General features: G+C 51.3%; 1 protein-coding gene and 1 long non-coding RNA gene across 3 annotated transcripts; both read right to left on the bottom strand.

Annotated features, from left to right (window-relative positions):
* Positions 1–415: 415 nt before the first annotated feature.
* On the bottom strand, positions 416–25,233 carry VASH2 (vasohibin 2). Of its 2 annotated transcripts, XM_068675962.1 has the most exons (7): positions 24,821–25,230; positions 22,199–22,287; positions 20,137–20,193; positions 13,551–13,625; positions 6,427–6,808; positions 5,414–5,532; positions 416–2,929 (listed from the first exon to the last, which is right to left on the bottom strand). In XM_068675962.1, exons 1-7 carry the CDS (start codon positions 25,151–25,153, stop codon positions 2,860–2,862), a joined length of 1,125 nt encoding a protein of 374 aa, XP_068532063.1. In that variant the 5' UTR covers positions 25,154–25,230; the 3' UTR covers positions 416–2,859. The 2 variants fall into 2 exon arrangements, with proteins under 2 accessions (XP_068532063.1, XP_068532064.1); XM_068675963.1 differs by lacking the exons at positions 13,551–13,625; positions 20,137–20,193 and having other exon boundaries at positions 24,821–25,233.
* LOC137853525 (uncharacterized) lies at positions 10,479–13,544 on the bottom strand. The gene is made up of 3 exons (XR_011094546.1): positions 12,633–13,544; positions 12,163–12,207; positions 10,479–11,754 (listed from the first exon to the last, which is right to left on the bottom strand). It is a non-coding gene; the product is annotated as an uncharacterized lncRNA (long non-coding RNA).
* Positions 25,234–27,566: the final 2,333 nt, after the last annotated feature.

The following is a 27,566-nucleotide window of genomic DNA, read 5'->3' as shown; positions in this document are numbered from 1 at the left end:
CAATTTCATTAGGGTATGTTGTAACTAAAGGACTGTACTAATTCCCTTTCCAAGGCGGGAAACAATCACCTTAAGTCTCTTCCCCTGTTTTGATGACATTAACAGGGGAAGGGCTAAGGCAGTACTGAAAGAATACGCAGCAATGGAGTTTCAGGGTTTAGAGACTTGTTCTAGTCTGTCAGTGTAACCCAGAGAATGGTTAGGGGAGGCTCAAGGGTTTAATGCATAAACTTCTTTGTAGAACAGTAAATGATGGATGTAGGTATTTAGCATACAAAAAGCTGCTTTGGTTCCTTCCTTTTTGCCACATTGATTCTAGACTATAGCCTAATAAAATGATATTTTTCTGGAATATCACAACCTGGACACTTACCTGTAATAGCCAGTGTTAGACAAGACAAAAAATAACCCTAAATCATTAAAAAGACTACCGTGATATTTTTATTGAAGTCTTATACTGTGCCTAAGCATACAAGTAATGAAAAAGAGAGCAGCATGCATGTTTTCTACAGTACTTGATGATGTTGCAGGGAATTAAAGTCACTAGAACCACAATTAAGACAAATGCCATCATAATCAAGTTCCAAGAGAATATTTCAACTGAACTTCAAAGCAAGACCCGCCCCCAAAAGCAATTTGTCACACAGCTCTATAGCATAAAAGAGTTTCAGTATAAGTTAGAGGTTAAGAGAAAATAACTCAAATTGCTCTGGACACTGGCAAAAGCTATATACCAACCACTGTCACTCAAGCTGAAGTAAACAATGGTTTTATAGAAAAACTTGCAAGATATTAATTAACCTCATGCTATAGAATACAGCTGATCACCATGTAAGTCTTTCCACAGTGTTTTACCCATGAAAAATCTAAGGGACACAAGAAAAAAACTGTCACAAGACACTGAGCAGCACAAAGTGTAAAACAAACTGCAGCTGATGTCAGATCACACAAGAATTTCTACCAAAAGAATAATCTCCCTCTCTTCAACTTCACTCCCAACCCAAAAAAAATCCTGTTGTGAACACAGGAGCAAAAAAGGCTGGGGTGAGAGGGATGAGAAAGGCCTCCCTGTAATCGATAAAGTCATCTTGTATAAAGAAGTATAATACATTTGAAAAGCCTTTCTAGGCCTTGTGAAGCCTGACTATTGAAAAGCCTTTTCCTGGTTGCAGAAGGTTGCTGGGTCTCGGTGTTGTCTTCCTGCCCTGGGTAGATGAGGTTCACTGACTTCTCTGAGCAATGAGGTTTGTGTACACGCACTCATCTCCTCCCGTACCCATTCAATTCTTGGCTGAGACCAGAAGGGTTCTGGGAGCTAAAATCCTTCAATTTGATTAAGCATTGTTGTTGTTGTGGTGATGCCCTGTCTTCTCTGCCATTCCAACAAAAGCAAGCACCCGGGAGAGGCGGTACACAAGTCCCACGGCAGTATAATCTGGGAGCACAGCACAACGGGTAGAGGCTGGACTTTTGGAAGTGTCCAGTTTCTGTTTAGGCACCTAATGAAATATTTTCAGGAATGCAGCCCTCAAATGCTTCCAGAGAACTTCACTAACACGAAAGGCAGACTCCAAGGAAAGCCTTACCCCACCGCTTGAGAATGCTGCCATCCATCACAGGTCCTTTGCCCAATCTTCGCATGGAAGGACAGAGGAGGGAGGAAGCAGGTGAGCTCGATTCTCAGTTATTTCAGACATACAGTTGATTTTATTGCTGAATTTGTTCCAACACAAGCTTCTTTATTCAGCTCTGACTAAGCAGCTGTTACTACAGTGCATATACAAAAAACTCCCTACAGCAGCACGGTGGAAGCTTCACTTCAGCCTGTGATGTCTGATCTTAATATAAGATGTCAAGGCATCACTGTCTGAGACTGCTCAGCCTTTCAAAGACAAGGTTCAAAGTTGCATACAAGTGTTGAAAGGAAAGCAGAAAGACTCGGGTTAGCAATTCTGACAGTTCTCCCATTATTCCAAGAACATACACAAGAAACAAACCAGTACACGAACACTTGTCTCTCCAAAACAGCAATCTCTAGGTTTTGTGCTTCAGCAGTGTAGTCTGGAAAGACTAAAAGCTTGTGACAAAGTATAAAAAATTATTAAAGTTTAGAAATTCATTATTCAATTACTGTCATTTAAAAAAAAACACTCATTTTTTTTTCTGAAGATGTCAGTGTTTAAGAATACACTTGCATATTACTGATACCTAACATCCTTCAGCAACATGCACAAAACAATAATACAGGTGGCAGAGCACATCCAGTGCTGTTCCAATACTACCAGAAATGCTGGGAAACGGTACAAATTCGTTACAAAACAGTAATACTGACAGTTTTGCATATCTATCAAGTTTAGTGAGGTAATGTTGACAATTTAAAAACTCATGCCACTTCTGCACTGCTTGTTTTTATTGCTGAATTAAATATTAATACTGCGATTTTTTTTAAACACTGCACCCCAGCACATCTTAAGACTGTGTTTGATTTTGTAGTCGTCCCAAAGCTACTACCCAGCACAATGTCCAAATTCAATTAACACTTGTACAGCAAAACTCTACTTGTAGAAACTCGCATACCCCTGGAATTACCTCCCACAAGACAGTGAAAAGAACCTCGCATCCCGGCCAACAACTTGAGGTTCTCCTCACTGGTGCCTTTTCCATGAGTCGAACGAAAATAAATACTGCCACCAAAATAAAGATAAAAATCCCCCCCGTTCTATTTCCTAGGTAACACTTTTATTTTCAACGTCCACGAGTTAATAAATAGTCCCATTCCTTTTTCCTTCCACTGGAGTGCAGGTAAAGTGCAGCGGGAAGCACCAAGGAAGCCCTCTCTCTGTCCAGCCTATGGCTTTGTTAGATGCGGAGCTGGTAGCCCACCTCGTTGAGCGTGGCCAGGTCTCCCTTCTTGTCCACCACCGCGGGCCTGCGGGCAAAGGAGGGAAGAGGGCGCTGCTCAACAGCGGTCTGAACACTGCCACACAGGAGCTGAGAGCACGTGCAGAACCAGGGACAGTTTACTGCGAAGATTTCCCAATTTTTACATTACAAAGTCCTTTGTAATTTTTTTTTTTTTTAAATTACAAAGTCCTCACAGAAATCACAGCTAAAGCCTGGGCGGTAAAATGGCAAGTTGGTCATCCAGTGTTTTCCTCCAGCTCCTCAGACACCTGGTTTCCAGCCCTTAACACTTCCTCTTCCCCTCCCACGCCTTTCTCCCTCCTTTCCTCCCTTTAATTGAAGCGAGCCCAGATGGTTCTGCCTCCTCTGGTTATCCCAGAGCTGGGCAGTCACTGGACTAGCAGAATTTTCCTTTCAACAGCTGAAGCAGGGCAGTGTCACGACAACACCCAGACCACAACCGTGTTAAAGCCTCAGTATCAGATGAAAAGGAAACAGACCTGGCAAACACTTTTAGGGGCAGAGACTGCTGCAGGCCGCCATGTGACACTATTTCCCAACCCTGCCACCTCCACACACCTTACTGAGGATGAAATGGAGCCGTGCCTGCTCCAGCAGGGGCTTTTCGCACGCTTTTCACTGGGCGATTTTTGCCAGCAGGCCCATCCCATTTCATTGTCGACAAGAAGCAGGCTGTAATAACAGCTTGCCATCAGCAGGTGAAGCCTCTCAAACGAACGCGTTATTCAGCCCCTGCCAGCTCGTGCTAGAGCAAAAAAAAAAACACTTCTCCCCTCCCCTCCCCTGCATGCTCTAAAAAGCTGTAATTACAGCATGCAAATAAGAGATTTGTGAAGAAACCAAATGCAGCATCAATGAGCGTGGCTGATGTTCAGCTCAGAGTCAGCCTCAAGCCCATCAGCCTTACCCAGAGTCCTTCCTCTGCGTGTGACACAAAGGCCTCTCGCTGCAGCTAGATTCCTAAGGATGCATCGATACACAGCAGAAAACACCCAGTTTCTCCTCTCATCTTTCCCCTCAGCTGAGACTCATCACTGTGCACACATTTTTTTGCAGAGGCAGGACTAGTATAGAAATATGACTGGGTATTATTTTACTACTTATAAAATAGCATTTTGTTGCAAATTGTATATAAGCTACTGCAAATTTTAAATTTTAATTGGGTGGCTCCTTTCCTCATTTCCCTAATGGAGGTGGGGGGAGGTGTCTCATGACCATGCCCAAACTTCAGCAAAACTCCATAATCTGCCTTCGGGTCCTGTTTCCCCCTCGAGCCACGGGGCATTCCACAGCAGCCCTCCGAGAACCCCAGAGGTGATCCCATCCCTCCAAAAGCAGCAAGGAGGTGAAGGAGGAGCAGGGCCTGCCACGACTATAATTATCCAGGTGCTATACAAGGAGGTCGGGTTGTGCTGATGACGTCCAAAGCCCAGCATCGTGGACCCAGTATGAATTCAGGAGTAAAAATAAAAGCCTGCTGCTAAAGTATCTCCAAGTTATCTTTAGCAAGCTAGCCTAACGTCTTTGTTAGCCACTTGAAAATAAATAAATAAGTGCTGAGGCAGGAGCCTGCGAGCCTATTTAAAAAGCAGTGATGGCAAATATGTGCCTGATCTGGGTTACGTGTGGGCTTTCACAGCTGTCAGCCTTCTGGCACGATGCAGCACGGCTCAAACCCGACTTCCCAATGTAAGGCACGGGCGGCAGGCTGCATCGCTGGCGGCCGTACAAGGCCCGTGGCCTGGAGGCTCACTTTTCTCCATGTAGAGGCATTGCGTGAGCCCAGCCCATCCTTCAGCACCCGGTGAAAAGCTAAAGCTGCGACGCACGAAGAGGGTGGTCTGGTTTTTCAACTGATTATAAGTGAAGGAATACAATGGGAGCAGTATTTCTGCTTCAGCAAGAAAAGGCTCGCTTGTTCCAATCCCTGTCTGTCGGTCCTCAGTGATAACCTCTCTGTAAGCAGCACAACCTGATAATAACACTCATCCTGGGGAATCCAGCTTGGCAGAGGGACACTGACAGCAGGGTGCCCACCACCACCAGGAGATGTTCTCCTAGAGGTCTTCTCCTCTTTCTAATGCCTACATCTGAACACCCTTAAACGGGATCAAACTACTTGCCTCTCTGTAAGGCTCTCCTGCACCCCAAACTAGGTTAATTTCTCCCAAGAGTGCACTGTATAAGAGCTAGAAAAAAGAAGGTGAAAGCCCCACTTGTACTGTCACAGCCCTCTGACACCCTGCAGAGCTGAACCAGAGGTCAGCAGGGCCTCCGAGGAGGCGCTGCACAGAGGGGCTGTCACAGAAACACCGGGACACCAGCACTCCTGGCTTCTGGAGCCTCTCAGACAACCAAGATGCCTGGTACAGCTTTCCTGTGTGTGTCAGTGAGCGTGCCTCGAGCTCTGTGCTGTACAATAACACATCGTTGCCTTCAGCCTGTGCCCCACGAGTGGTGGCAGCAGCATTGGTGCAGCAATACTCACGATTTGTCCCTCCGGCACGCTCGTCTCTGCGGGCTGGTGGCTTGCCTGCGGCGAGGGGACAATGACTTACCCCGGGACCGCTCTTTCGCTGGAGAATGGGCACTTGAGGGTTTCAGAATCTGCAAGAGATGGGGGAGGGAAGGAAGATGCGTTCAGTGAAGGCAATGATTCACTAAAGAAAAAAAAATAGAATCAAAGGGCTTCAGACAGTAGGGTGGATGGCACACAAAGAGCCCTCAGTCCCCTTGGGTTTATGCAAACCCTGCCCCAGGTTAAGAGGAGCTCAAAGCAGTTATCACGTGGTAGCTGTGCCAGGGCCCCTTGCAAGAATTGGTTGGTGTCAGCAACTCAGTCCCCACTTAAATGTTAAAAAATTTAAAAAAAAAAAAAAAAAAAAAAGACATCCACAGCTGGGCCCTCTACCAGAAGCACTAAAATCAGCCTGTGACAGCCACCTCCGGGAGCTCTTGGGGTCGGACACATACAAGAGGTGGAGGCTGGGGGTCACCACACATCTCTCACCCTGCTGAGCTACTCGGCGGGGCAGGAGAGGTGGCAGCGGGACACAGGGGCTGCTGCCAAACGGGCAGACAGATGCCAGCCACGAGCCAGCAGGGCAGGGGCCGGGAACCCAGAATAACTCGGAGGCCATGCCGCATACCTCTCGGCGAGAGCCAGCCCCATACTTAGCAGCACACCTGCTCAGCTCCTGCTGCCAGCAGAAGGCTGGAAAGGCACCAAAATCCCCGCTCGCCGTGGCTGTGGCCAGCTCCTTCCCCGCGCCAGAGGCACGCTCGGGGACACCCCTCATCCCAAAGGGCAGCCAAACCCCACAGCCCCATCCCCCCGCCTTTCCCTCCGGGCTCTTCAGTCCAACCAGCTGGTGGGGAAGCTCCATCCTGCCAGGGGTTTGCTCCCCTCCTGCCTTTTGAGCCCCCCTGGGGAGCACGACCGACCTCTGTGGGACTGCACAGCCACCTCCGGGACACGGCAGCCTGGAGGCGAGGACCTACCTTCATTCTCATATCCCTGGCAAACTTCTCCAGCTCCTTCCTGACTTCTGTGCGCATCATTTTGGAGACGTTAAGGACCAGCTGCTTCCACTCGATGGGCTGAAAGCTGTGCGGCTCGTGCGGGACGTACAGTCCGATCTTCACCTTTTTGACCGAATGCAAGTACTTTTTATAGGAGTCTTCGAAGTCAAAGATGAGGTCGCTCAGAGTTCGGTACGTCAGAGGTTTGTCCATCAGATCGGAACGTCTGCTCATGCCCAGCGAGCCGTACCGGCCATTGCAGTAAATCCCAAGCACCACGTGATGAAAATAGTTCCCTGAGAAGTGGGTTTTAAAGCTGATGGGGAATCGCTCCACGGAGGGCTGCCCGTTCGTCAGGTATCTGGCGTGCGCCGAGTCAAGGCACCAATGGGGTTGAGAAGCGAGCGCACAGAGTTACAGCTGGGAGAGACCCAGCAGCGGTAACCACAGGGCCCCCCGCCTGCTTATAAGCACAAATTTACACTCACTGTGCCCCAGAAATAATTGATGCTGCCCAAAGCCCCTTTCAGCACTCGGAGAATAGGATGCAACTGTTCAGGCCGGAAAGGGCCTGACTCAGCCATGCTTGGGGGGAAGAGAAAACAAAACAACAACAGTAACAGCATTCATTTCAGCGTGCTGCATCAGAGACCATCCTCCCAGATCCTTGGGAACTCCTTTATGTGACACCAATACCAAACTCCTCTGTTCCCCCAAAGGGAACATCCCTCTCTTTTATGTCGGAGCTCGGTATGACTCAGGCTGTTTACTTATCCTCATGTTCACACATCCCTGCAGCCTTTAAGCAGCACAAAGAGCTCAGAATCCTTTCTGGGGTTGCATTTCTGGCTTGGAGTCTAAAGGCTGGCCTTCAGTCTGGCAACTCCGTGTACAAGACCGGCTTTTGCACTCATGACATATTGCTGAGATGATGGAGAGGAAAGCTCCCAGCTTGATAATTATTTTCTCCAAATAAGCACAGATAAACGGCCAGGAGCAAACATTTCTGAAAAGCAAGATTTGTCCCTGGATTGCTGGCTGGCCATTTCACAGGCACCACGTGAAGTGGCCAGGGGCCAAGCCCTGTAACAGCGATGTGTGATCTCAGGCGGGAGCTACGCGCCGGTCCAGGTGGTTTCCTCGGGATGCTGGCGAGGGGAAGAGGAGCGAGATTCCCTCAGGCACGTGGCCGTGCGTCAGCGCCTACGCTGCGTGTGGCTCCCCGCTGCTAATCCCAGACAGCTGACGCTCACCCCAAGGCCTCCCAGTCCCCAGGGACAGCAGGTGCCTTTCCCTCCCTCAGCTGAGACCCCACCAACCCACGCTGGGTCTGACGATGAAATACAGCCGCAGGGTAATTCGGCAGCGCCACTGAGATGCCATCGGGACAGCCTGAAGGATGGAGGACTAGTGTCGGTCCCCGCTGGAGCTGCCTGGTATGGAGATCTCCAGCACGCCCCCCCCTTGTGCCCCAAAAGCTCTTTAAAGGAGTGAAACAAGAGCCACTGAATGAGCTCCACTGAATCTGAAGTCAAACGCAAGGAGATCACCTCTGTCCAAAGCCAAAAAAAAAAAAAGAATAACTTAACCGCACCAACAGGGAACAAAACCTCCCTGGTGTCTTTGGCGGTCTTGCTGGATCTTTGCAGGACTACCTTCACCAAACAAAGCAAATTTTAAGTACACCACAAGGTCAGGATCAGGCCCAGCGCTACCCTAACAACTGCAAAACTCATCCCAGTCACCTCGCCTGAAGGGTCACCTCGCCCCAGGCCTTCCAAGGAGCGTCCTGCGTGCATCAAAGTCACGTTAGAGTAATTTTTGTCCTACAGACAGATTCCTACGGAAGCTCATTGTATTTATCAATCCGTGTGACTGAAAAAGCAGTATCTTTTATTAACACCTATGAAGCTTTCAAACATCGCCACTATTTTTCCCCTTCATTATGAAAGGGTTTTTTTCTCTCTGCTCCCCGAGCGCCTTTCTATTAAGCCCACACAAAGCTTTCGTGGCCACCTGCCACACATACACACTTCCGCCACGAGGTCTTGGAGGAGTTGCAATTTAATCTCATTAAATACTAGGTAGGAGTAAAAGACTCTTTTGAGGCTGGAAATTACCCACCATCAAACAACCCAGCAACAACTGCTGTGGAAATTAACCTTTAGGTACAGGTTGCTTCTGCCGAGCGACTACTTAATGAGAGTCCCCACCCGAGATGAAATACACAGCACACGGGCTGGAAAGGCACGTCAGATCTTCCCCTCCATCCGTCTATCATTGTTATTTCTTTCCCTTTCTGCTCTGCCCAAGTAGAGCTGTATTGTGGCAAACAAAAGGCAAGGACACGCCGATGCCACAGCCGTCATCGCATTTCTGAGCCGGGACTGCAACTGCGGGACTGAGTCGGGGAGTAAATTATGTGCCACAGCGCTGACACCAAGCACAGGGGGAGAGGGCAGCGAAAACCTCGGTGCCCTCCAGATCCCAGGCCCCGGTGTGAATCCCAGGGCCCAGCCCGCAAGGCCACACAGCCCAAAAGTGGCACTGAGAGACACTGATCCCCTCAGAGATGACCAGGAGGGCCTTTCTCAGAGGGATGAGCTCTGCTCGCACACCCCCAGAGGCCGGCTGGGCATTTGGCTCCAAGCAGCGAGGGCAGAGCTTGGCCTGAAGCTTGGCCTGAAGCACACAGCGTGCTCTGGGGCGAGGCCGCTGGCATTACCCAGCACGGCTCTGGTAACACGCAGGATCTTTCCTCATGCCGGCTCGAGGCTTTGAACGTGGACATTTCTGGAGACAGGCCCTAGCAGCTGACAGGGCTGATGCACTGGCAGCTGCTTTCTGTGGGAGCTGGGCTCGGGTTGCTCGCTGCCAGGCCTCCCACAGCCGTGAGGAAACGCAGCCAGCACAGCAGGGGGACACGGGGCAAGGGCGCCAGCCCTTCAGGAGGAGCGAGTGTCACTGCATCACAAGACACCAACGTCAGAGGTGCTCAGGCCCCAAAAGCAGGCCAGGGGAGCCAGGCCGCTAACTGGACACGGTGCTCCATGGCACTTGGACACAGACTGGCAGAGACACCCAGGGGACACAGGCATGGGGAGCAGCCCTGAGAGTTTGTCCTTTGAGCTCTGAGCGAGGGGAAAAAACTCAGTAAGTCAGTGCAAAGTGGTGTTGCAGAGCCCCCAGCATCTCAAAACAAATTGGTATATCCTCCCTTTTCAGAGAGAAACCCCATGGATGGGTCGAGCAGACCTGCCAGCCAGAGCCGATGCCCTAGGGGGTGTAAGCGCCCAGCTCTCCCAGTAGCCAGGCTCACAAGTGCTGCAGGAACACCCAGCATCACTCCTGACACTCACTGGGGATGCAGGTAGCTGTCCCCGCTACAATTTCCACTCTGCACCGCAAACCAGAGGTGAAAACAGACCATCTGCTCAATCTAATATTGACCAGAGGAATCCACTTTGTGCCACTAATCAGTGCTTGAAATCCTCCCTATTTAACTTGGACAAGATGATGTTGTAGTGCTGTGTGTCTCACAGAGCCCACCCAGTAGGACCTTTTCACTCAATTTTGGTTAAAATGAGCACAGAAAACCACGTGGTTTCTGGTCCCCACCTCTCATGGTGCTCCCTGAACTAGGCAAGGGTGAGAGGACCCCTGGAGAAGAGGAGGCTCAGGGGCGACCTTATAGCTCTCTACAGATACCTTAAAGGAGGCTGTAGAGAGGTGGGGGTTGGCCTGTTCTCCCACGTGCCTGGTGACAGGACGAGGGGGAACGGGCTTAAGTTGCGCTAGGGGAGTTTTAGGTTAGATGTTAGGAAGAGCTTCTTTACTGAAAGGGTTGTGAGGCACTGGAACAGGCTGCCCAGGGAGGTGGTGGAGTCACCATCCCTGGAAGTCTTTAAAAGACGTTTAGATGTAGAGCTAAGGGATATGGTTTAGTGGGGACTGTTAGTGTTAGGTTAGAGGTTGGACTCGATGATCTTGAGGTCTCTTCCAACCTAGAAATTCTGTGATTCTGTGACCCCAGGCCCTTGCAGGCCACCCCGTAAGGCACTCCACACACCCTCCAGAGGACAAGAAGAGAAAGGAGGCAGCTGTATTTAGGCTTGCAACACCAAAGCTGCTAGCTTAGAGCAAGGAGGTTGAACAGGAAGAAAGCAAACATCACACTTCACACATCAGATATGGCTTCAGCAAGCAGAGAGGAGCTGTTTCTGAGAACAGCTAAACAACTGCTAGCAATGTCAGAGGGCATCCAACTGTCAGAGGCAAGCACCCGGGGAAGCTTCACACCACATCCTGGAGCCAGACAGCATTTTTCACAAGCTCCAGCAGCACTGAGATCCCAGGTTTGGGACTGCTGATGGCAAGGCAGGGCGCTACACCAAGCCCACAGCTGGATGGGATGAGCTACCAGAGGGGCAGCAGCTACTCAGCAGGACTCTCCTGGTCCATATTTCAGTTCGTGAGCAGGTCGAGCTATAGACAAGCTGGCAGGAAGCAAAGAGAGGACATCAATATTCCAGCCATCCTGCAGTGACCGCAGAAAAACTCTGCCCCTTCCCGAAGGGGCTCACGCCTAGCCCAGGAATTTGCCTGCTGGGCAGGAAGAACAGGATGGGCCCAGGACTCCAGCAGCAATAAACATCACCCACTGATTAAATGTGCAGAAGACCTAGTGCAGAAGCTATTAAATTATCTCTCCTCCTGAGACACTTCTGCTCTCCCCTTCCTCATTTAATGATGTTACTGGGCAAGGGGAGGTCTAATAAATACACTTTACGGGTCTGACTGTTACCTCGCACGAACCAGGACAGGTGCACAGCAGTCAATGGGAGCGAGTTATATTCATCTGTCACAGACAGCACTGCAAGATCCCCTGAGGAGCCGTGCTTTCCTCTTACCCCCTGATATTTTGTTCTCTGCGTTTTAATAAAGAATACAGCACGGATAAAATTCCCCTGGCACCTTTCGGTTTACTGCTCCCTTTCTTGAGCACAAGGAGTTTCGATCGGCGCTCGTAATGGATGCGGCGAACGCATCATTACCCGGCTGATTTACAGCCCAACCGAGAAAATACCCTGGGGATGGCAGCAGGAGGAATGCCTCCGGTTAGGCGCTGATGAGCAGGCCACGGAAGCAGCAGGATATGGAGCCAGTTCAGCCACGCAGAGCAGAGCAGGAGATCTGTGCAGAGGGCTGCAATCAACATCACACCGTAGGATCTGTGTGAGGTTTTGGTAACCTCACAGCAGCTGCTCCCTCGGTGCGTGCAGGCAGGGTCGCCCGGTATTTAACTCACTGCCAGATAAAAATGCTTCAAGATCCAGCACGAAGGCAATTATGCAAAACTTAATTCTGTAGCAAGAGGGATTACCCAAGTGTTTTGTAAGAAGTCGGGCTGCAGAGGGCAATTGCAGGAGCCAGCAAGCTGCTCAATTAAAGTGACATCTTGCTAAGCTGCTCTGTACGAGGCAGCCTTTGAATGAAGGCTCACGCCGAGGGCCCACCCAACCCGGCTTTGCTCTTCCCAGTATCCAAGCAACACAGCAAAGCCTGCCAGCACACAAATTGCAAGCGGAACCTTATTTCTGGGGACAGAGAAGGGAGCCAGAGGTTACCACACACGCACAGGGATGCTCAGCTCAGGCACATGCAATGGCCTTGGCTGCCCAACCTTGGAAAGCAAATCACAGCTGCTGGCCTCACCGTGTCCGCATCTGGAGGCTGATGCTGAAGATCAAAATCTCATGGCTAAGAAAGGAAAAAAAAAAATCAACCAGCTGAACATCATGCTGTTACAAAGATAACCACCCCAGCAGGTGGCCTCTGTTCCTACACAGCAGGCTTCCAAGACAGCAAAGTAGTCACGGGAAAAGACAAGCCTGTCCCATTCTCAGCCCTTCCTAAGGCTTCTCAGGAGGTAATCTCAATTAAAAGTTCTCCATAAACATTTTTGAAAGTACTGTGCAGAAAAAAAAAAATATCCATCCAAAGCTTAAAAAAAATCAAAAGAAATTTCAGACACCACTGAAGCGTATAAATCCAGAGCCTTCAACTATTTTGCCCCCAAAAAATCCTGAAGTCAGCCTTGAGACAGGCAGAAGAAAACCTTTCCTGAGAAAGCTTTTTTTTTTGCCCCAAATAAAAATAAAATGGTCAAAACTTACTAAACCAACCAGAGTACTCTTAGGTTAAAGGCCATCTGTAGGCAGCAAATTTCAGGGGGAAGCTCTCAGAAAGCTCCTCACAAGCCCCAGCAGATGCCCCCTCAACATCAGCCAACACAGGGCACTACGCACAGGCTCTGCTGGTTTCTGCTGCCACGAGAGGGGGCAGCAGCAGCAAGCAAAACACAGCAGAGACGTTCGAGGAGCTGTTCTGCTTTTGAGTTTATTTTGGGTTCGGTTTTCTTTGTCTTAAATCAAACTTGATCAGCTGCTGTGAGGCATATCCAGTAGAAAACTATTCCTGTAGTCCTGCCTCATCCTTCTCTGGTGTTTTGGGATGATGCAAGTTAGTTTATTTACAAGTAAGAGCACAAAAGGGTTAAGAAGCAAGCCCATCTCTAAATAGAAAGCGTTCTTTTCTGGATTTGAGTATGAAATAAGCATTTAAGCTTTACCTTAATGCAATGGTTAATTATACTATGCACTTTCCTGCAGAGAAAAAAATCACAACACGACTTTGCTATGTAAACATTAGACAAATGTAGCACAGAACCTACATTTGTCAGGTGTTAACAAGCTCCAACAATAGCTGGCAAAAAAAAAAAAAAAAAGACTAAAGAAGAAAGCAAGGATTGCACAGACAGCTACTTATCTGGGCGCTTTGGGTCAGCTCCTGACATTATGCAGATTACCCAGGCAGAAGGCAAAGTGGGGATAACGCCAGCTGACCCTTCTGAACCGTGCACGCAGCCTCTGAGCTCCTCCTGACACACCTAGGCACCTCAGCAACGTGTTGGTCAATCCCATGGAAGGTCTCTGAGCTGCTTGCACTCACCTGTGGCTGTGAGCATCTCAAACATCATCCAGGGAGGGCAATACGTTCAACAGTGCTGTGGTGGAAAAAGCCATAGACACACAAAAGGATACATCCCCAGGATAACCGCTTCAAGGCATTTGATAGGTAGGGACTCCCTGGTCATTTCTCTTGCTGTCTCCATTAACCTGGTACAGAAACAAGAGGGTTTTAGTCTTTTCAGTTGGAACAAAGGATTCTCTTGTACTCTGAGAGCTAGACACCTCCATCTTTCATCTCAGCAAGTGCTGGTGAACTTGATTCTCCTCTTCAGCGATTGCCAGAGCCCTCTTAATTTCTGCAGGATGACTGAAAAAATAAACGGGTGTTTGGTATCCCAGCGCCTTCCATGCCTCTGCAGATGGGATGGAGAAATGCAGTTCTCGCTGCCTCTCCCAGCAAGGCCCTGAGCATTGCTCTGGACTGCGACACAAAGCCCTGCTGAGCTGCAAGATGGCAGTCATGTAAGCTCCCACAGCATGACCAAATTTAGCTGAGTTCTCAAAATATGCAGCTCTCTTCTGTTAAAAAAAAAAAAAAAAGAGGATATAGGAATTTTGTGATATCCCTTGAAAGCTACAAATGCCCATTTGAGCTAATGCCTATAGGTGCAGGCAGGAATTTAATGTATTTTTATCCAAGCCTGCTGTGCAGACAGCTCTGTCAGCACAGGCATTTCAAGCTGAGTTACCATCTTGCCGCTCCTCTCCATCTCCTGTGGACTGTAAGAAACGCAGGATTTCCTACAGGAATGCAGCAAACTATGCATCCCCAAGACCTTGGCAAGTCCACAGAATTTAGTGGAATCTGGATTCTGTCTCTGGAGCAGCCTCATCTGACAGGGACAACGCTGTGACAAGAAGCAAGCGATCTGATCTCCGCTGAGGTCAGACCGATACTGCACCATCAACACCAAGGTACCCTACCCTCTTCTGCCAGCAGATCCCCAAATCCTGTAGAGTTTTTAAAAAATTGCAGGAAGGAGACAAAGAGATGTAAAATATTCAGCAAAAAAAAAAGCCCAAACAAAGGACGACTTCTATTTTGAAGCCTCCAACCCTATCCTTTCCCTGAGGAGAGCTTTTCGTAGAGATCCCGGCTCTCGAGGAAACACGACATTAAAAGATAGAAATATTTGTACTAGAGAAGATGACTAATGGCTCAAGATGCATATTTTCATCTATTTTCCCCCTTCCCAACGCACACATCCCATGCATTTCAAACCCCGCACGCAGCGCGAGCGGCGGCGCAGCCCCCAGTGTTATTACTGCCTGTCACAGTGATTCCGCACCCAATTCATCCGAGCTGGAAATTATCCCTTCATTTGTAAACAGCTGTTCTTTACACTCTGCCTGCCACACAGAAGACGAATTAGAGCCAGCCTGCCTCCTACATGCCCACCATCAGTGAGAAAAGCCCCACCGCTGGAGCAAGCAGCAGCAGCCCCAGTGAGGGCACACCAAGGGGCTCCTCAGAGCTGGCTGGGCAGAAGCTGCTGCAGAGCCTCCTCCCCGCCAGCACCAGAAGTGTGTGCAGCACAGGATGCATCCTCAAACAAGACGATACACTCAATTTCCAAACCTCTTTCCCATTACACTGGGCTTGGAGTAACCGCGGCATCACGGCAAGCAGCATCAGGTCCCCCAGCGCCCGCCTGCACGAGCTCGCAGCTTGCCATAAAGCCAAGGTGCTGTCAGCGTGGATAAAACAGCAGCGACTTCACAGCCAGGGAGGGAGCCTTCAAAGTAATCGGCCTAAGCGAGCAGCCAAATTAGTACCAACTCATCTGTCGCAGCGACACTCGCGGTATTTAAATACTCAGTTGTATTTAACGCGGGCTCTGCCTGCGCTGGGTTTTGAAGTACAGCTTTGTGAGATGCTCCATGGTTATTAAGGCAGATTTAAATTGAACACGAGAGGCATTTTGCTTGCTTAGAAGTCCTACTGATGTACAGCAGCCGCTCCCTCTGAGGCCAGCAGCAGCTCTCCTTGACTTTACATCGCATCACAGGGTAATTGGAGCTTGCGAGGGACCGCAGGAGGCCCTCCTGTCCAGCATCCAAGCATGAGGAAGCAGGAATCACAGCCGTCCCTGGAAGGAGGGACTGGAAGGGAAGGCCAGGGCCAGGTGTAGGCTGGGAGGCCCATGGGTCACCCTCCTCAGCCCCCTGCAGCTGCCCAGATCTGGCCACAGCACCCCGCAGCTCTCCTAACTCGGGGGCTCAACCAGCCTCGCTCCGGGGGCCATGCCATGGAGCAAGAGGTGCTCAGTGCTGATGGAGCACAGAAACAGAGATGGCTGGGGGATAAACCGAGCCCTGAGGACTTGTGCATCCAGCCACCCCACCCTTGCACACCCCCACAAGCCCTGCACGTACTCCAGAGTCCCAGGGAACACCCAGCAAACACTTTTTTCCTTCACGTTTCCAACACAGGCCACGGAGGTTATCTGCATGACCCAGCTCAATAACCACCAAGAGCCTTCCTGCTGCTCCTAACAAGCTCGAGTCGAACCACAGCCTCAGGAACTGCATTTGCATCAGGACCAGGGCCTTCAGAGCATCCCTAAGCCACCGAGGTAGCATAAGCCAAATCTAAATCACTCCTCGCCGATAATTTTCCAGCCTACTTTTAACTGGCTTCTCAAAGGCTTGCAAAGCTACCACTAAATCTATCCGATACTTAACCTCACATCTAAGAAGGTCCCCTCGTGTTCAAACTAAATCTTTATTTTCGCAATTTAAATCAGAAGCTATTTCTGCTATCCACAGCGGGCAGGAGACCATTTATTATCTCTCCTCTTGCAACACACATTTGTGTATGCAGAAGGCTGTAATCTGCCCTCTCTGCAAACATAGGAAAAAACAGGGGTTGGTGTTGTTTTAAATAAACCCCTCTCCCCCTCAAGCTTTCCCACAGGTCACGCTTTCTAGGCCTGGGGCAATGTTTGTTGCTTTTTTTCCTTTTAGACTCTCTTCAACTGACTCGAACAAGACCCTTCACCTGAGCCCACCACACCAATACAAGCACATTGTCTACCTTCTGAATCCAACTTTGCGTGTATTTTTGCAACCAAACCAGCATGCTGTTAACTCCCAGTCCACCTCTCTTGCTCTCCAAGATCACTCCGAAGCCTAATGCCACCTTGCAAAGCCTCATCCAGCTTGGGGCACAAAGCACAGGAGTAAACAGCCGTATCTGTGCCATTAATGAAAAAAACGGAGATAGAATGGAGATAGATACTGCAAACCTCAACCGCTCTGCTAGACCAGGAACGAGATGTTGGTTAGTAACACTTTCCAGGCCCACAGCTTTGCACCAGGCTGAGTCCTTATGTCCCAAGAGTTTCATTTAGACTGGATGTCTCGGCCTTATCTGGAGGCTGCCAAAGGCCAGACTGAAGTGAAGAGTTACCCCTTCCACACAAGGGCTCCGATGCTCTCACAGAGGGGAACTATCAGAAACAAACCACGTCAGATTAAATTCACGTTGCTTGTTACTTACCACCTTATTACGTTCCAGACACTTGATTATTTGCTCAAGCATTTCTCCTGAAATTGCAGATAAATTGGAAGTTCCTAGACCTCCTTCCCATCCACACCCCTTTTCTTCCCTCCTCCAAGGAGGCTGCTACCTTTGCTGTCCTGCTTCCAACATAAGCACCCATCCTGCCCACGTTCTCCACCTGAAGCAGAAATGGTTTGGAGGCTGCTTGTCAGCTAAGTCACCTGGAACTAACTCCATTGCACTCAGCTCACTTGAACAGTGACTCATTACAAGTGTTCTCTGCCTTGGCTTCACCTGATTTCACTCCTGAACTGTTACCACACTTGGGTATCAATTGTGACCAGAAAGGCTACATAAACGTGTTAATGAAGGAAGGGGAAAAAAATAAAAATAAAAAGAAACAGCATCAGGCTCTTTGATTGCCTTTCTGAGCAGGGTTTGTTTGTGGGATTTGTATTTAAGTCCTTCCAGTAATCTGAACAGGTTCCACATTACTGCTCCATCTCACCTGATGGGTAGCTGGGAACTAACACGATGATGTTGCATGAGGCCCACAAAAGCTCCCTCTCCTTAATTTTTCAGAGGCTCCTGGCAGCTTTATTCTTCCCAAACGAAGCAAAAAGCGATGTGAAACCTCCAGGTTCCAGGCTGCAATTCCTCAAATTCCTCCTCTACACGCTGCCCTTTGCCTGCCCCATAGGAAAGCACACATCACAAAGCCAACAACACCACACGCAGATTTCAGGATCACATCTCTACCACCCCGACCTACAGAGCCATACCAGCAGAAACCTAGCATTTTCCGAAGTGTTACCTGTAGTCTAGGCAGGGTGTCTGGCAGCCTAGATGCCAGCTGATAGCTAACCAACTTTTTCCCCAAGAGATTTTTAATACTGAGTTATGTCAAGCTCGTGTCACCTGATGCTGCGAGTTCCTTAATGCTATGAGTTCCTATAAGCAGTTTATGCTCTCCTTCCTAAGCCCAGCCACGCATCTTTATTTGCATGCACGATGCCACCGCTGACAGTAAATCTCCATAATATCTAGCCCGCCCTCCATAACAGAAATGCTCATTAATATGCTTCAGGAAACTTTTGCATGAATTCATAAATATTAATCGTTTCCACCTAGTGTTCAACTTCTTTGTGTCCAGCTTTCAGGAAGACAGGCTGCCAAAGGCCTTGTAACACTGCCACTAGCCCGAGCCTTCATGACATGAAATAAACACGCTTCGCACCCATAAATCACGGCTCTGGGAACAGCCTCAACTTCTAGGAGTCGGTGGGAGCCAACAGCACGCAGCACCTTGCCAGATCAACTTGCAAACACAAGCTTTGCTTTGCCAGCAGGCTCCTGCATTAGCTCACCAGCGAGCAGGGGATCCTGCACGCCAGGGGCGATGCACAGTGAGAGGGGAGCTGGGCACCGGGTTTGGAGGGACACCAGCAATCCCAGTGTGGCTCTCCCCTCATCTGAGGCAAGGAACAGTGCTCCTGCCTCCTGCCCCACACATCTCCTGCCCCTCAGCAGCGAGCGAGGCCGCTCACACCACAGCAGCCTCCTCAAAGCACCGCTTGTTGCCTCAGCACAACGGGCCCCTTGTTACCGCGCTGGAAGTCACGAAGCATCTTCCAGACGAGCTCCTCCGGCGTACGGCATGTCCACCAGGCGCCAGCTGAGGACAAAGGAAGCAGCCCAGAGACACAGCCCAGATCTCCTACTAAACAGAACAAGCCTCCCAGGAGGAAAAAATAAAAATCTTGTAGGTATGGGTGATTGTTGAACTCTGATGAAAACTGGACTGGCAGCAGGTGAACCAATTGCCTAGGAAATACCTGCAGCTGGAGCAAACCAGAATAGGGTTAGGACCTAACGCCGTGCGAGTCCAACATACACCAAACAGGGGCGAATGTGGGCAGCAAACAGCCAGCCCTAGGAGGCTGGCCATTTCCAGGGATGCTTGCTGTGGCTCTTCAGAAGCCCCATCACCACTAACTAGGTTTCTCAGAAGCAAGACAACAAGGAGAGAAGCCAAATACAAAGTGCCCAAGCCACAAACAATAAAGGCAGGTAAGCAGAGGAAATGAAACCACTTAGAAGGGGATCCAAAGCCATGATTACATCCCCAGCTGGGAGCACCACTGGTTCACTTTCAGCAAAAAGCACTGTCCTCATAAACCGGACTTTCATCAAGCCCAACACAGAAAACACGGGCCTTTCAAGCAGTGAGCTCATTCTCATCCTCCACTTCCTTGTGAAAAAGTAATGAGACAAATTTAAACATGAATGACCAACCTGAAAATTGGTTTAAGCTTGTATAAAGCCCTCAATTTATTCAAAGCACAGGGTTTCCTCTAAACTAGTTCCACCAGTACAGTCAAATTGCATAGAGAAAGGAAGTGGTAAAAATTGCTGTCAGCAAGATGAAAACCTCAAGTCTAGAGCTACGATGGGAACTGGAATTTATAGCAAGGGACCACTAAATTAGTGACAGACAGCTCGGGAGAGCTAGACGGGCCAGCCCACAGAAGTCAATACATTCTGCTTATCTAAATTTTGCCCTAACTAAAAGCACAATGTTGTCAATATCACTTCCCACCCTAATCTGCCAACTTACTGAGTCTTCTTAAAGAGCTGTCAGAATTACGGTTCTTACATGTAAGGGATCCCAACTCCCTGTTGTCACGCTCCCCGTGCACATGTTCATATTCATATTGCACAATTCCGTGTCACCCAGAGCAGGAGTCAGCCAGATGGAAGGAATGGCACGAGGAGCAGCAAGACCACGACTTAAACTATTCCTTGTGATCCTCCAGGGGAAGCGACTGAGCCCAAGACAATGCCAAGATTTCTGCAGTATTTTGCACAGTCGATCTCTTCTTACCATCAGTAAAGGGCATTGTAGTGCAACCAGAATATCAGGACTTGCACTGTTCCCATAAAAACAGTACTGTACCCCCAAAACAACACCGACAAGCAAGAATTGAGTTTTTCAAACTCTGTACACTCAAGCCTTGCAGCTCCCACATCGCTGCTGAGTGACGTGCAAAGCCTGGGCTGCGCCAGGCAGCCTGCCACGACACCACAATGCCAGCCGACTGCCCTCTGTGCTTACGGGGAGTAGGACAGTAGGTCACTTCCAGAGACACTTACCCACTTAGAGGTCTGCTTTTCCTAATCTCGAAGAACTGAGTTCCTGTGTGATTGTATCTGTGTTTTGTCTGTTAAAGGAAAGCAACTTGAACAGTTAAAAAAATAAAATGACACATCTGATATGACACATCTGGCATCGGTGTGTTATGACTTCTCATTTCCTCCAGCTCCCACTCACGACTGGGTTACATCAGAGCTTGACAAAATTCCCCCCTTCAGGGGAGAGAAGGCATTTGTAGTCTACTCGAACCAATCCACGCCACTCACTGTTTCAAAGAGCTGGCTTCCTTCCTAAGTTTTTAACTCACTCAGCCGCGCAGCTCACGCAGGACCTGCAAACAAGCAGCACGACAGATACAGCCATTTACATCTGGAAATATACAGCATTCCCTAAAACATACAGGGCACTTCAAATGGAAGTGTCCAGCTAAATGCAAACCAGGAACATAAGCTACTGCTACGAGCACGTAAGATCATCATAAAGGATGCCAGAAAACAGCCACCCGCCAGCTAAAGCTCAGCACCGCTCGGCTAGAAATGCAAGCTGATGTGCAGCAGCACCAAGAGCAGCCTCTCCTCTGCTCTTCGAGCAGAGCTGTTCAAGCAGCAACGCAATAAATCAGAAACTGGTCTGTCCAACACAAACAACACCCCCTTAAAAAAAATAAAATAAAACCCAAATCACACCAGCCACTTGTTTTCGCTAGGCTGTTTTTCCAGCTGAATCAGATCCCCAGCACGGCCACAAGAACACTCACGCCAGCAAAATCGCGGTGCTGATAGCAGGGCAGAAAGGGGAGACTCCGTGCAGACAAAGGGTGCCTGGCAAGGGGTGAGTAGCACAGCTGCTGGCTGTGTGACCGTGGTCTAAATAAAGCTCCAGCTTGCATCAGGATGTTCAGAACTGGCCTCGGTTGGAGCTCAGCTCCCCAGAAATAAGGCTTTCCTCCCTCCTGCCTTCAAAGCCCCATTTGGCCCTTCCCCAGAGCGCTCCAAACAAAGCACACAGCCTCTTTTAGCCACAAAGGAAGCCAAGACCCCATTCCCCAGCACCCTTTGAAGCATTTTTGAACACAGACCCAAACCCAGCGCCTAAGGCTCGTCTCTGCTCCACAGCAGAGCACAGGATTTCAAAACCCCTGGAAAACAAAAACGGTTTGCTGGGCTCCACATGACACGGCCTCCCCTCTGGCACAGCCCTGCTCCTCCCCACCACAAACACACCCCAAATCCCTCACCCTGCAACGCTGCAGGGCTGCAGAGCAGAGCCTGGCCCTACAGCAGCCGCTCCCCACAGCGCAGCTGGCCCCAGCCTCCTCCCCGCTGCGGCTCCAGCCCCTGACGGGGCTTTGATCCCTGCCGCTGCCTGCCCCGCTATTTTCGGATGCTCTTCCAGCTGCCACCCATATCCTTTCCTAATCCTTACCAGGACCTCACATTCGTTCCTCAACTCCGCCGCTTCCCCCACACGCACATCGCCACAGACATGCACTGCTTCAGGGCCTCCCTCCCGCTGCCCCGGCCTTCCTGTGGCTCAGGACCGCATCAGAAAGGGACCGAAAGCAGGGCCTGTGGGGAGGATTCCTTGGGTCAGCCCCTGTGTGATGGGCAAGGCTGCCCACCCCTGGGCTCCAGAGAGCAGACGGTCCCAAGCAAGCAGGCAGGCCTCAGGGAGCCCTTCGGGGCCGTCAGGGCTGAGGGAGAAAGGGTTTGCCACAACCCTGCCTCCCCCGTCACCCCTTTATGAAGAGATGCCATATTATTTCTCCAGGCATCATGATCTGATCATAACATCCTCATACACCAACTACAAAACGAGCATTTCTGTTCTCACTGGTGTCACTACAGCAAAATTCTCCAGTATCATTTAAAGTTAATTACGCAGCCCACAGGATTGCTGTGACACGCTCCGGGCTGTGGGTACCACCAGAAATCTTCAGATGTGCCGAGATAAGTCCTTTTACCCCAAATGATCCCAAGCCCGAGTGCTTCAGTAAACCCCATTAATCCATGAGGCCCAAGCCAGCCTTCTCCCCAGAGGCCACGTGCTCAAGAAGGATACTGCAGCATCTTCATGTAGGTCTGTATTGCCTGGAGCCATTCCGGGATCGACATGGAGAGCTTGTAGTTTGGCACCGGCGGCACCGAGGGCTGGACAAACGAAAAAATAAAATAAATAAAAATAAAGAGGTTAGACAGCCACCGCTCCCCGTGGAGAGGATGAGCGATTTGCTCTGACAGAGGCAGGCGCTTCACAGTGGCACAGATGGCTCCAGCCCAAAGTGAACTCAGGCGTCGGGCAAAGCCATCCCACTTGTGACAGCAAATGCCTGTGCACCGGGGCGAGCCTCGTCCCTGCTGCAGTGAGGGGACCCCCCCACAGCTGCCAGCGATGTCCCTCCAACACCTGCCTAGAGGGACAGGCAGATTAGGGCAGGAGGCAAATGGTTTACATTTTTCCTCCCCCCCCTCTAGCTTAGGGCGTTTCAGAGGAGCAGAGTCCCAGGGCTGCCTTTGTCATCATCCCTCACCCGAGGATTCGTTTCAAGCCTAATCTTTGTTTTCCTCTAGCAGGAGATAAAGATAAGAGGAGACAAGGATCCCAGGCTGTGTAACTTTCCATCTGCTGCTTATCGACAGCCCGCTTGCTGGGCAGGGGTCGTGAGGTACCTTGGAGACCACCTGGGACCCAGATATTTAATGACATTACGACACTTAAAGATATAAACTGGCACCATAATGGGATTTTTCAAAAATCCCCTAAGACATCTGCTTGTGCCTAAGCACCGTAAGAAGCCTGGCACTCAATCCATATTTAATCCCCATAGCTACGTGGCTCCTCAGCCTGCAACCACGCAAGAAAGGGACAGCTCTTTGTCATAATCCCCCTTATTTTAAGGGGATGCCTGCAAAAAAAGGGGTCAGCACGTGCTAAAACAGGCAGTGGTGCATGAGGGGGAAAGGCCTGCTAAAAGTTAACACAATTCTCACAAACACAATCAAGGGAATGGTTTGCTTAAATATTAATGCCAACCCAAACTGAGAAAGCAGTGCCCACGGCAGGCACGACACAACACGCGGAGGGAAGCACACAACCCACGTGGGGTCACGACACCACCACAGCCACAGCTCAGCCCCACGCTGCTCCAGGAACAGGGCAGATCAGCCCTAAGGGTTAAAAAGCAAAAAATCACAGCTCTAAAGGCACTCCAAGCCAACGATTACAGACAAAAAAAGCAAGGCTGAACAGTCTGGAGCTGTCTCTGTTACACACTTTCCTGTCCAGGCTCCCACCTCCACTAAGAGCAAGGGATTTTGTGTTTCTTTTGGGGGAGCGAGCATCCATCTCCCCGAGGAGATCACAAGGCAGCATTTAGCTAGTTACTCCAGTCAAATTGTAAACAGGCCTCAGTAAGGGAAGAAAATAGAGATTCTTACACTGCTGGCATACAGAAACGTATTTTAAATGGAAGGCAGACAGATGGCCAGGTCTGCAGCGTGCTGTTATCACCCTCAGCACCACGAGAGACACGGCAGCGTGCGCAGACGGGCCTGCAGTCACTCCACGCGTAAGTTACGGGTAAGGCTCATTAACGTTCCTTAATCCCAATTTCCACGCATCAACTCTTCATTAGAGGCAATTTCTCAGTTTCACAAGCTCCTTCCAGCCCCAATGCCTTTGGTTTGGGTGAATTATTCGCCCGTCACTCTTGGCACTAAGGCAGAGCTGTACTACATGCACCAGGCACTGCCCAAGTTTCGGGAGCGTAAGTAGTTAAATAAAGCAAATTAAAGCTTCCAGATGTAGCAACTCCTGGGCTTTCTCCCCATCCCATGGCCATGGAGAGCCCCAGGCCAGGCAAAACCCTGCTGGGGTTGACACACTGCAGGAGGCTTTGTTGCCTTGCATTGCCCAGCAAGTCCTCAGGAGCCCCGAGGTGCTGCACCGAGAGCAACTCCCTGCTGCACACTGACAGCACCGGGCTGGTGGCACGCTGCCTGCTGCTCAGCGCCTCCTAACACACAGGTATTTTGGGTGCAGCCTCAGCACAGACCCCAGGCACCCAAAAACCAGCACAGTGAAGCTATGCACGAGATGCAGGGCGATGCTGGCACAGCTCGGACACGAGGGGGTACACATCCCAGCACACAGCAGGACGACCGAAATGCCAGCACAGCACTGCAGGGCGTGCATCAACCCAGCAAGGGAAATTCAGAGACTGATGGATGACCCTGACCCTGTGATTTCTAAGCCGTGATGCCTCCGGAGACAGCAGAGCTACCGCAGAGCATGAGGCCGATGTAAACATCACAGCGGGGCTGGAGAGCATCCCGTGGATGGGAATGCTCTTGTGCGGGCAGGCGTGAAACTGCTCCAACCCCTCTGTGTGCCTCGCTAGTGAGCAGGAAGGCACCTGCCAGCCCTGCTCCAGGTCCTGCGCTACCTGGCAGCGTGAAGCCAGCAGAGCAGAGCCCCCAGAGGCTCAACTCACCGCAATTAACCCCCAGGGTCATTAAGGCTGGAGCAGCACCGCAGCCACGGAGCGAGCAGACTCCCGCAGCCACCACTCGCCCCGCTCCCCGCCAAACCCCCCCACCTCTCCTCCACCGCCCCGAGGCCGGCTAATGAGCGCTAATTAACCCCGGGGACGGCGTGCTGGGGCGGGGGGGGGGGTGCCCTTACCCGGGCCAGCCTGGCGGCGCTGCGGATGGCCGCGGCCACGGCGCTGCCGTCGGGGTGCACCCGCTCCACGTGGCCCCACATGCGCTCCCACGTCTGGCCGTCCAGCGGGAAGCCGCTGCGGTTGACGAGGAACAGCACGCCGCCCTCCCGCGCCGCCTCCTCCTCCTCCGAGCCGCCGCTGCCGCTGCCACCGCCACCGCCGCCCTCCGCCCGCGGCTGGGCGCTCCGGGAACGGCCCCCGCCCGCCGCCGCCGCTGCAGCCGGGGCCGCCCGGCGTCGCCCTCCTCCTCCTCCTCCTCCTCCTCCTCCTCCTCCGCCCGCCGTGCCCGTCATGGAGCCGCGGCCATGCCCCGCAGCGGCCCCACCGGCGGCCGCCCCCCCGCCCGCTGCAGCCGCCCCATGCCGCCGCCGCCGCCGCCGCCGGTCCCGCGCTGCCCGCCGCCGCCCCCGGGCCGCCGCCATTGGTGGCCGCAACAAAGAGGGGCGGGGCCGGCCGGCGGCGCGCCCGCCGATTGGCCAAGGCGCGGCACCGCGGCCGCCGCGGAGATGGCGCCCCCTGGTGGGGAGGGAGGAAAAGGTGTGGGGGGGGTGTGGGGGGCGCGGCCGAGCCCCCCGGTCGCCCCCCGGCAGCTGGGTCGTGAAATGGCGGCCGGGCTGCGGGGGTACCGCGGGGTACGCAGTGGTCCTCGCTGCGCCAGGGGTGGGCTGAGGATGAGGATGCGGTGCCCTCGTGGGCTTCGTGGAGGCGCCCAGGAGCCCCACTGGGGGGCTCAGCCTCATAGAATCACAGAGTCATTAAGGTTGAAAAAGCCCTCCAAGTTACCTGCTCCAACCATCCCCTACCACCACCATCACCCACCAAACCATGTCCCCAAGCACCACGTCCAACCTTTCCTTGAACACCCCCAGGGACGGTGACCCCACCACCTCCCTGGGCAACCCCTTCCAATGCCTGCCTGCTCTTTCTGAGGAGAAATGTCTCCTCATTGCCAACCTGAACCTCCCCTGGTGCAACTTGAGGCCATTCCCTCTAGTCCTATCACTGATTATCTCTAGTCCTATCTCTGGTTATCTCTAGTCCTATTGCTGGTTAGGGCAGCAAGGGCAGGCCACAGCGAACTTGCCCACTGGGGCAGATCCAAGGAGAGCTTGACAATCTCTCAGGATGGGTACTCAAATAACAGGGCGGGCACCCCACGCATGCTGGACCCAGGAGCGCAGGCAGCACCACGTTGTGCCCAGAGGTGCCAATGCAGGAGATGGCGGCCACAGGCATCCCAGAGCCCTGATCGCTGCCAGCACAGGCAGCCCTAGCCTCGCTCAGCGCTGCTCCACTCCTCACAGCAGCCAGAGGACTCGGGCAGCTATTTCCTATACCCACCACCTTCTAATCACCCCAAAATCATGAAGACCAGAGGGACTTCACGTGCTTTGCATCCCAAGGCCTTGTGTGCCAGGACTCTCTCCCTGGTTGGGATGCCCACAGCCCTGTTGCTTGCTGGCACAGCCGGAGCAGATGTTTGCACCACCCAGACCCCTTTCTATCAGGACCAAAGGGAAAAAAATATTAGCAGCTCTCGTTGTATGCTTACACTGACAAGGGACAAGCCGTTCTCCCACAGGCCAGCCCGGGCTGGATGGTCAGGGCAGAACTTTGCTGAGGTCCCAGAGCTAATGTCAGCTTCAAAATGACAGCCTAACGGAACGGATTTGGACCCCCAAAGTCCAGCACCAATGGAAATACATGTGGAGCCCTTCCCAAGGAGCTGGCAACACCCGTTACCCCTTGCTTTGCTGCCCACGAGAACAGAGCCCAGATCGGTGCTGTCACCTGTTGTCATCACTGGTCTTCTCCCAGGGCATGGCCATGGCTTGTGCTCGTGCTGCTGGCCTGTCTGCACAGCCAGGCTCATTTTTTGGGGGAAAACCACAGCATGCCTTGCTGCAGTACCCCGGAGCGGAGTGGCCTTTCGGTTTTGAAGTGCCAACCCTTTGGATGGAGGTACCTTTGTAAGGCCGGCACTGAGTAGCACGGAGTTAACCTGTGGTCGTGTTCCTAATGCAGAGCGTGTTGCTACCGCAGCTGTTTTCTGGGCCAAAGGAACTAATTTGATCATAAAGTCCTGCAAGAGGGTTTTAACCTTCATTAGTTCCAATTGCGGACTCATTTACACGCAGTATTCAGAAGGCCCTGCAGCGCAATTACACAACCGACTGAGGGAAAATTAATGCCTCTTAATTGCACCGCGGCAGCAAGGTGATATTAGCACTGGCGCTGCTTCCAGGAAGCCTTCTCCTCCACAAGCATCCCCTCAGCACCGCCGCAAGGAACCGCACCCGCGCACGGGAGCAAACCCAGCAAACCTGCCCATGCAGCGACGGCCTGAAAAGGGAAATGAAACTTGTTAGTTTGGGCTTTCTTTTCCTAAACTGGAAGTTAGGCCAGCATTGGATTTTGTTAGTAATGAAATGCGAGGTTAAATGGTGATAAGGCTGTAACCATGGCAATATGATAATGGCTGTCGAAGCAAGTTTGCACAAGTGGTTTGCGTAACTGCTAAGAACGATAACTTTATGTATAAATCAATGTGGCCATAAAAGCTGGGAAAATAAACATGTAAAGTGGACTTTAAAAAGACTTTAAAAAGAAAATAGAAAGCTATGAAAGGAAGGCTTGAGGGTGTGCTGCTTTGGAGCTTTCCCCAAGGTAACCCTTTCTGAAAACTTTACACGCTGCTCTTCAAAC

The sequence above is a fragment of the Anas acuta genome, chromosome 3 (assembly GCF_963932015.1).
Source record: "Anas acuta chromosome 3, bAnaAcu1.1, whole genome shotgun sequence".
Taxonomy (NCBI): Eukaryota; Metazoa; Chordata; class Aves; order Anseriformes; family Anatidae; genus Anas; species Anas acuta.
The sequence above is the reverse complement of the archived record's forward strand: the minus strand, read 5'-3'. Positions and strand labels throughout refer to the sequence as shown.

Coding starts and splice junctions, on each gene's coding strand:
- VASH2 (XM_068675962.1), bottom strand. CDS start 25,153: ATGACGGGCACGGCGGGCGGAGGAGGAGGAGGAGGAGGAGGAGGAGGA. Junction 20,194..22,198: donor ACCTACATGAAGATGCTGCA/GTATCCTTCTTG, acceptor GACAAAACACAG/ATACAATCACACAGGAACTC. Junction 13,626..20,136: donor AAAAGCAGACCTCTAAGTGG/GTAAGTGTCTCT, acceptor TTTCTGTACCAG/GTTAATGGAGACAGCAAGAG.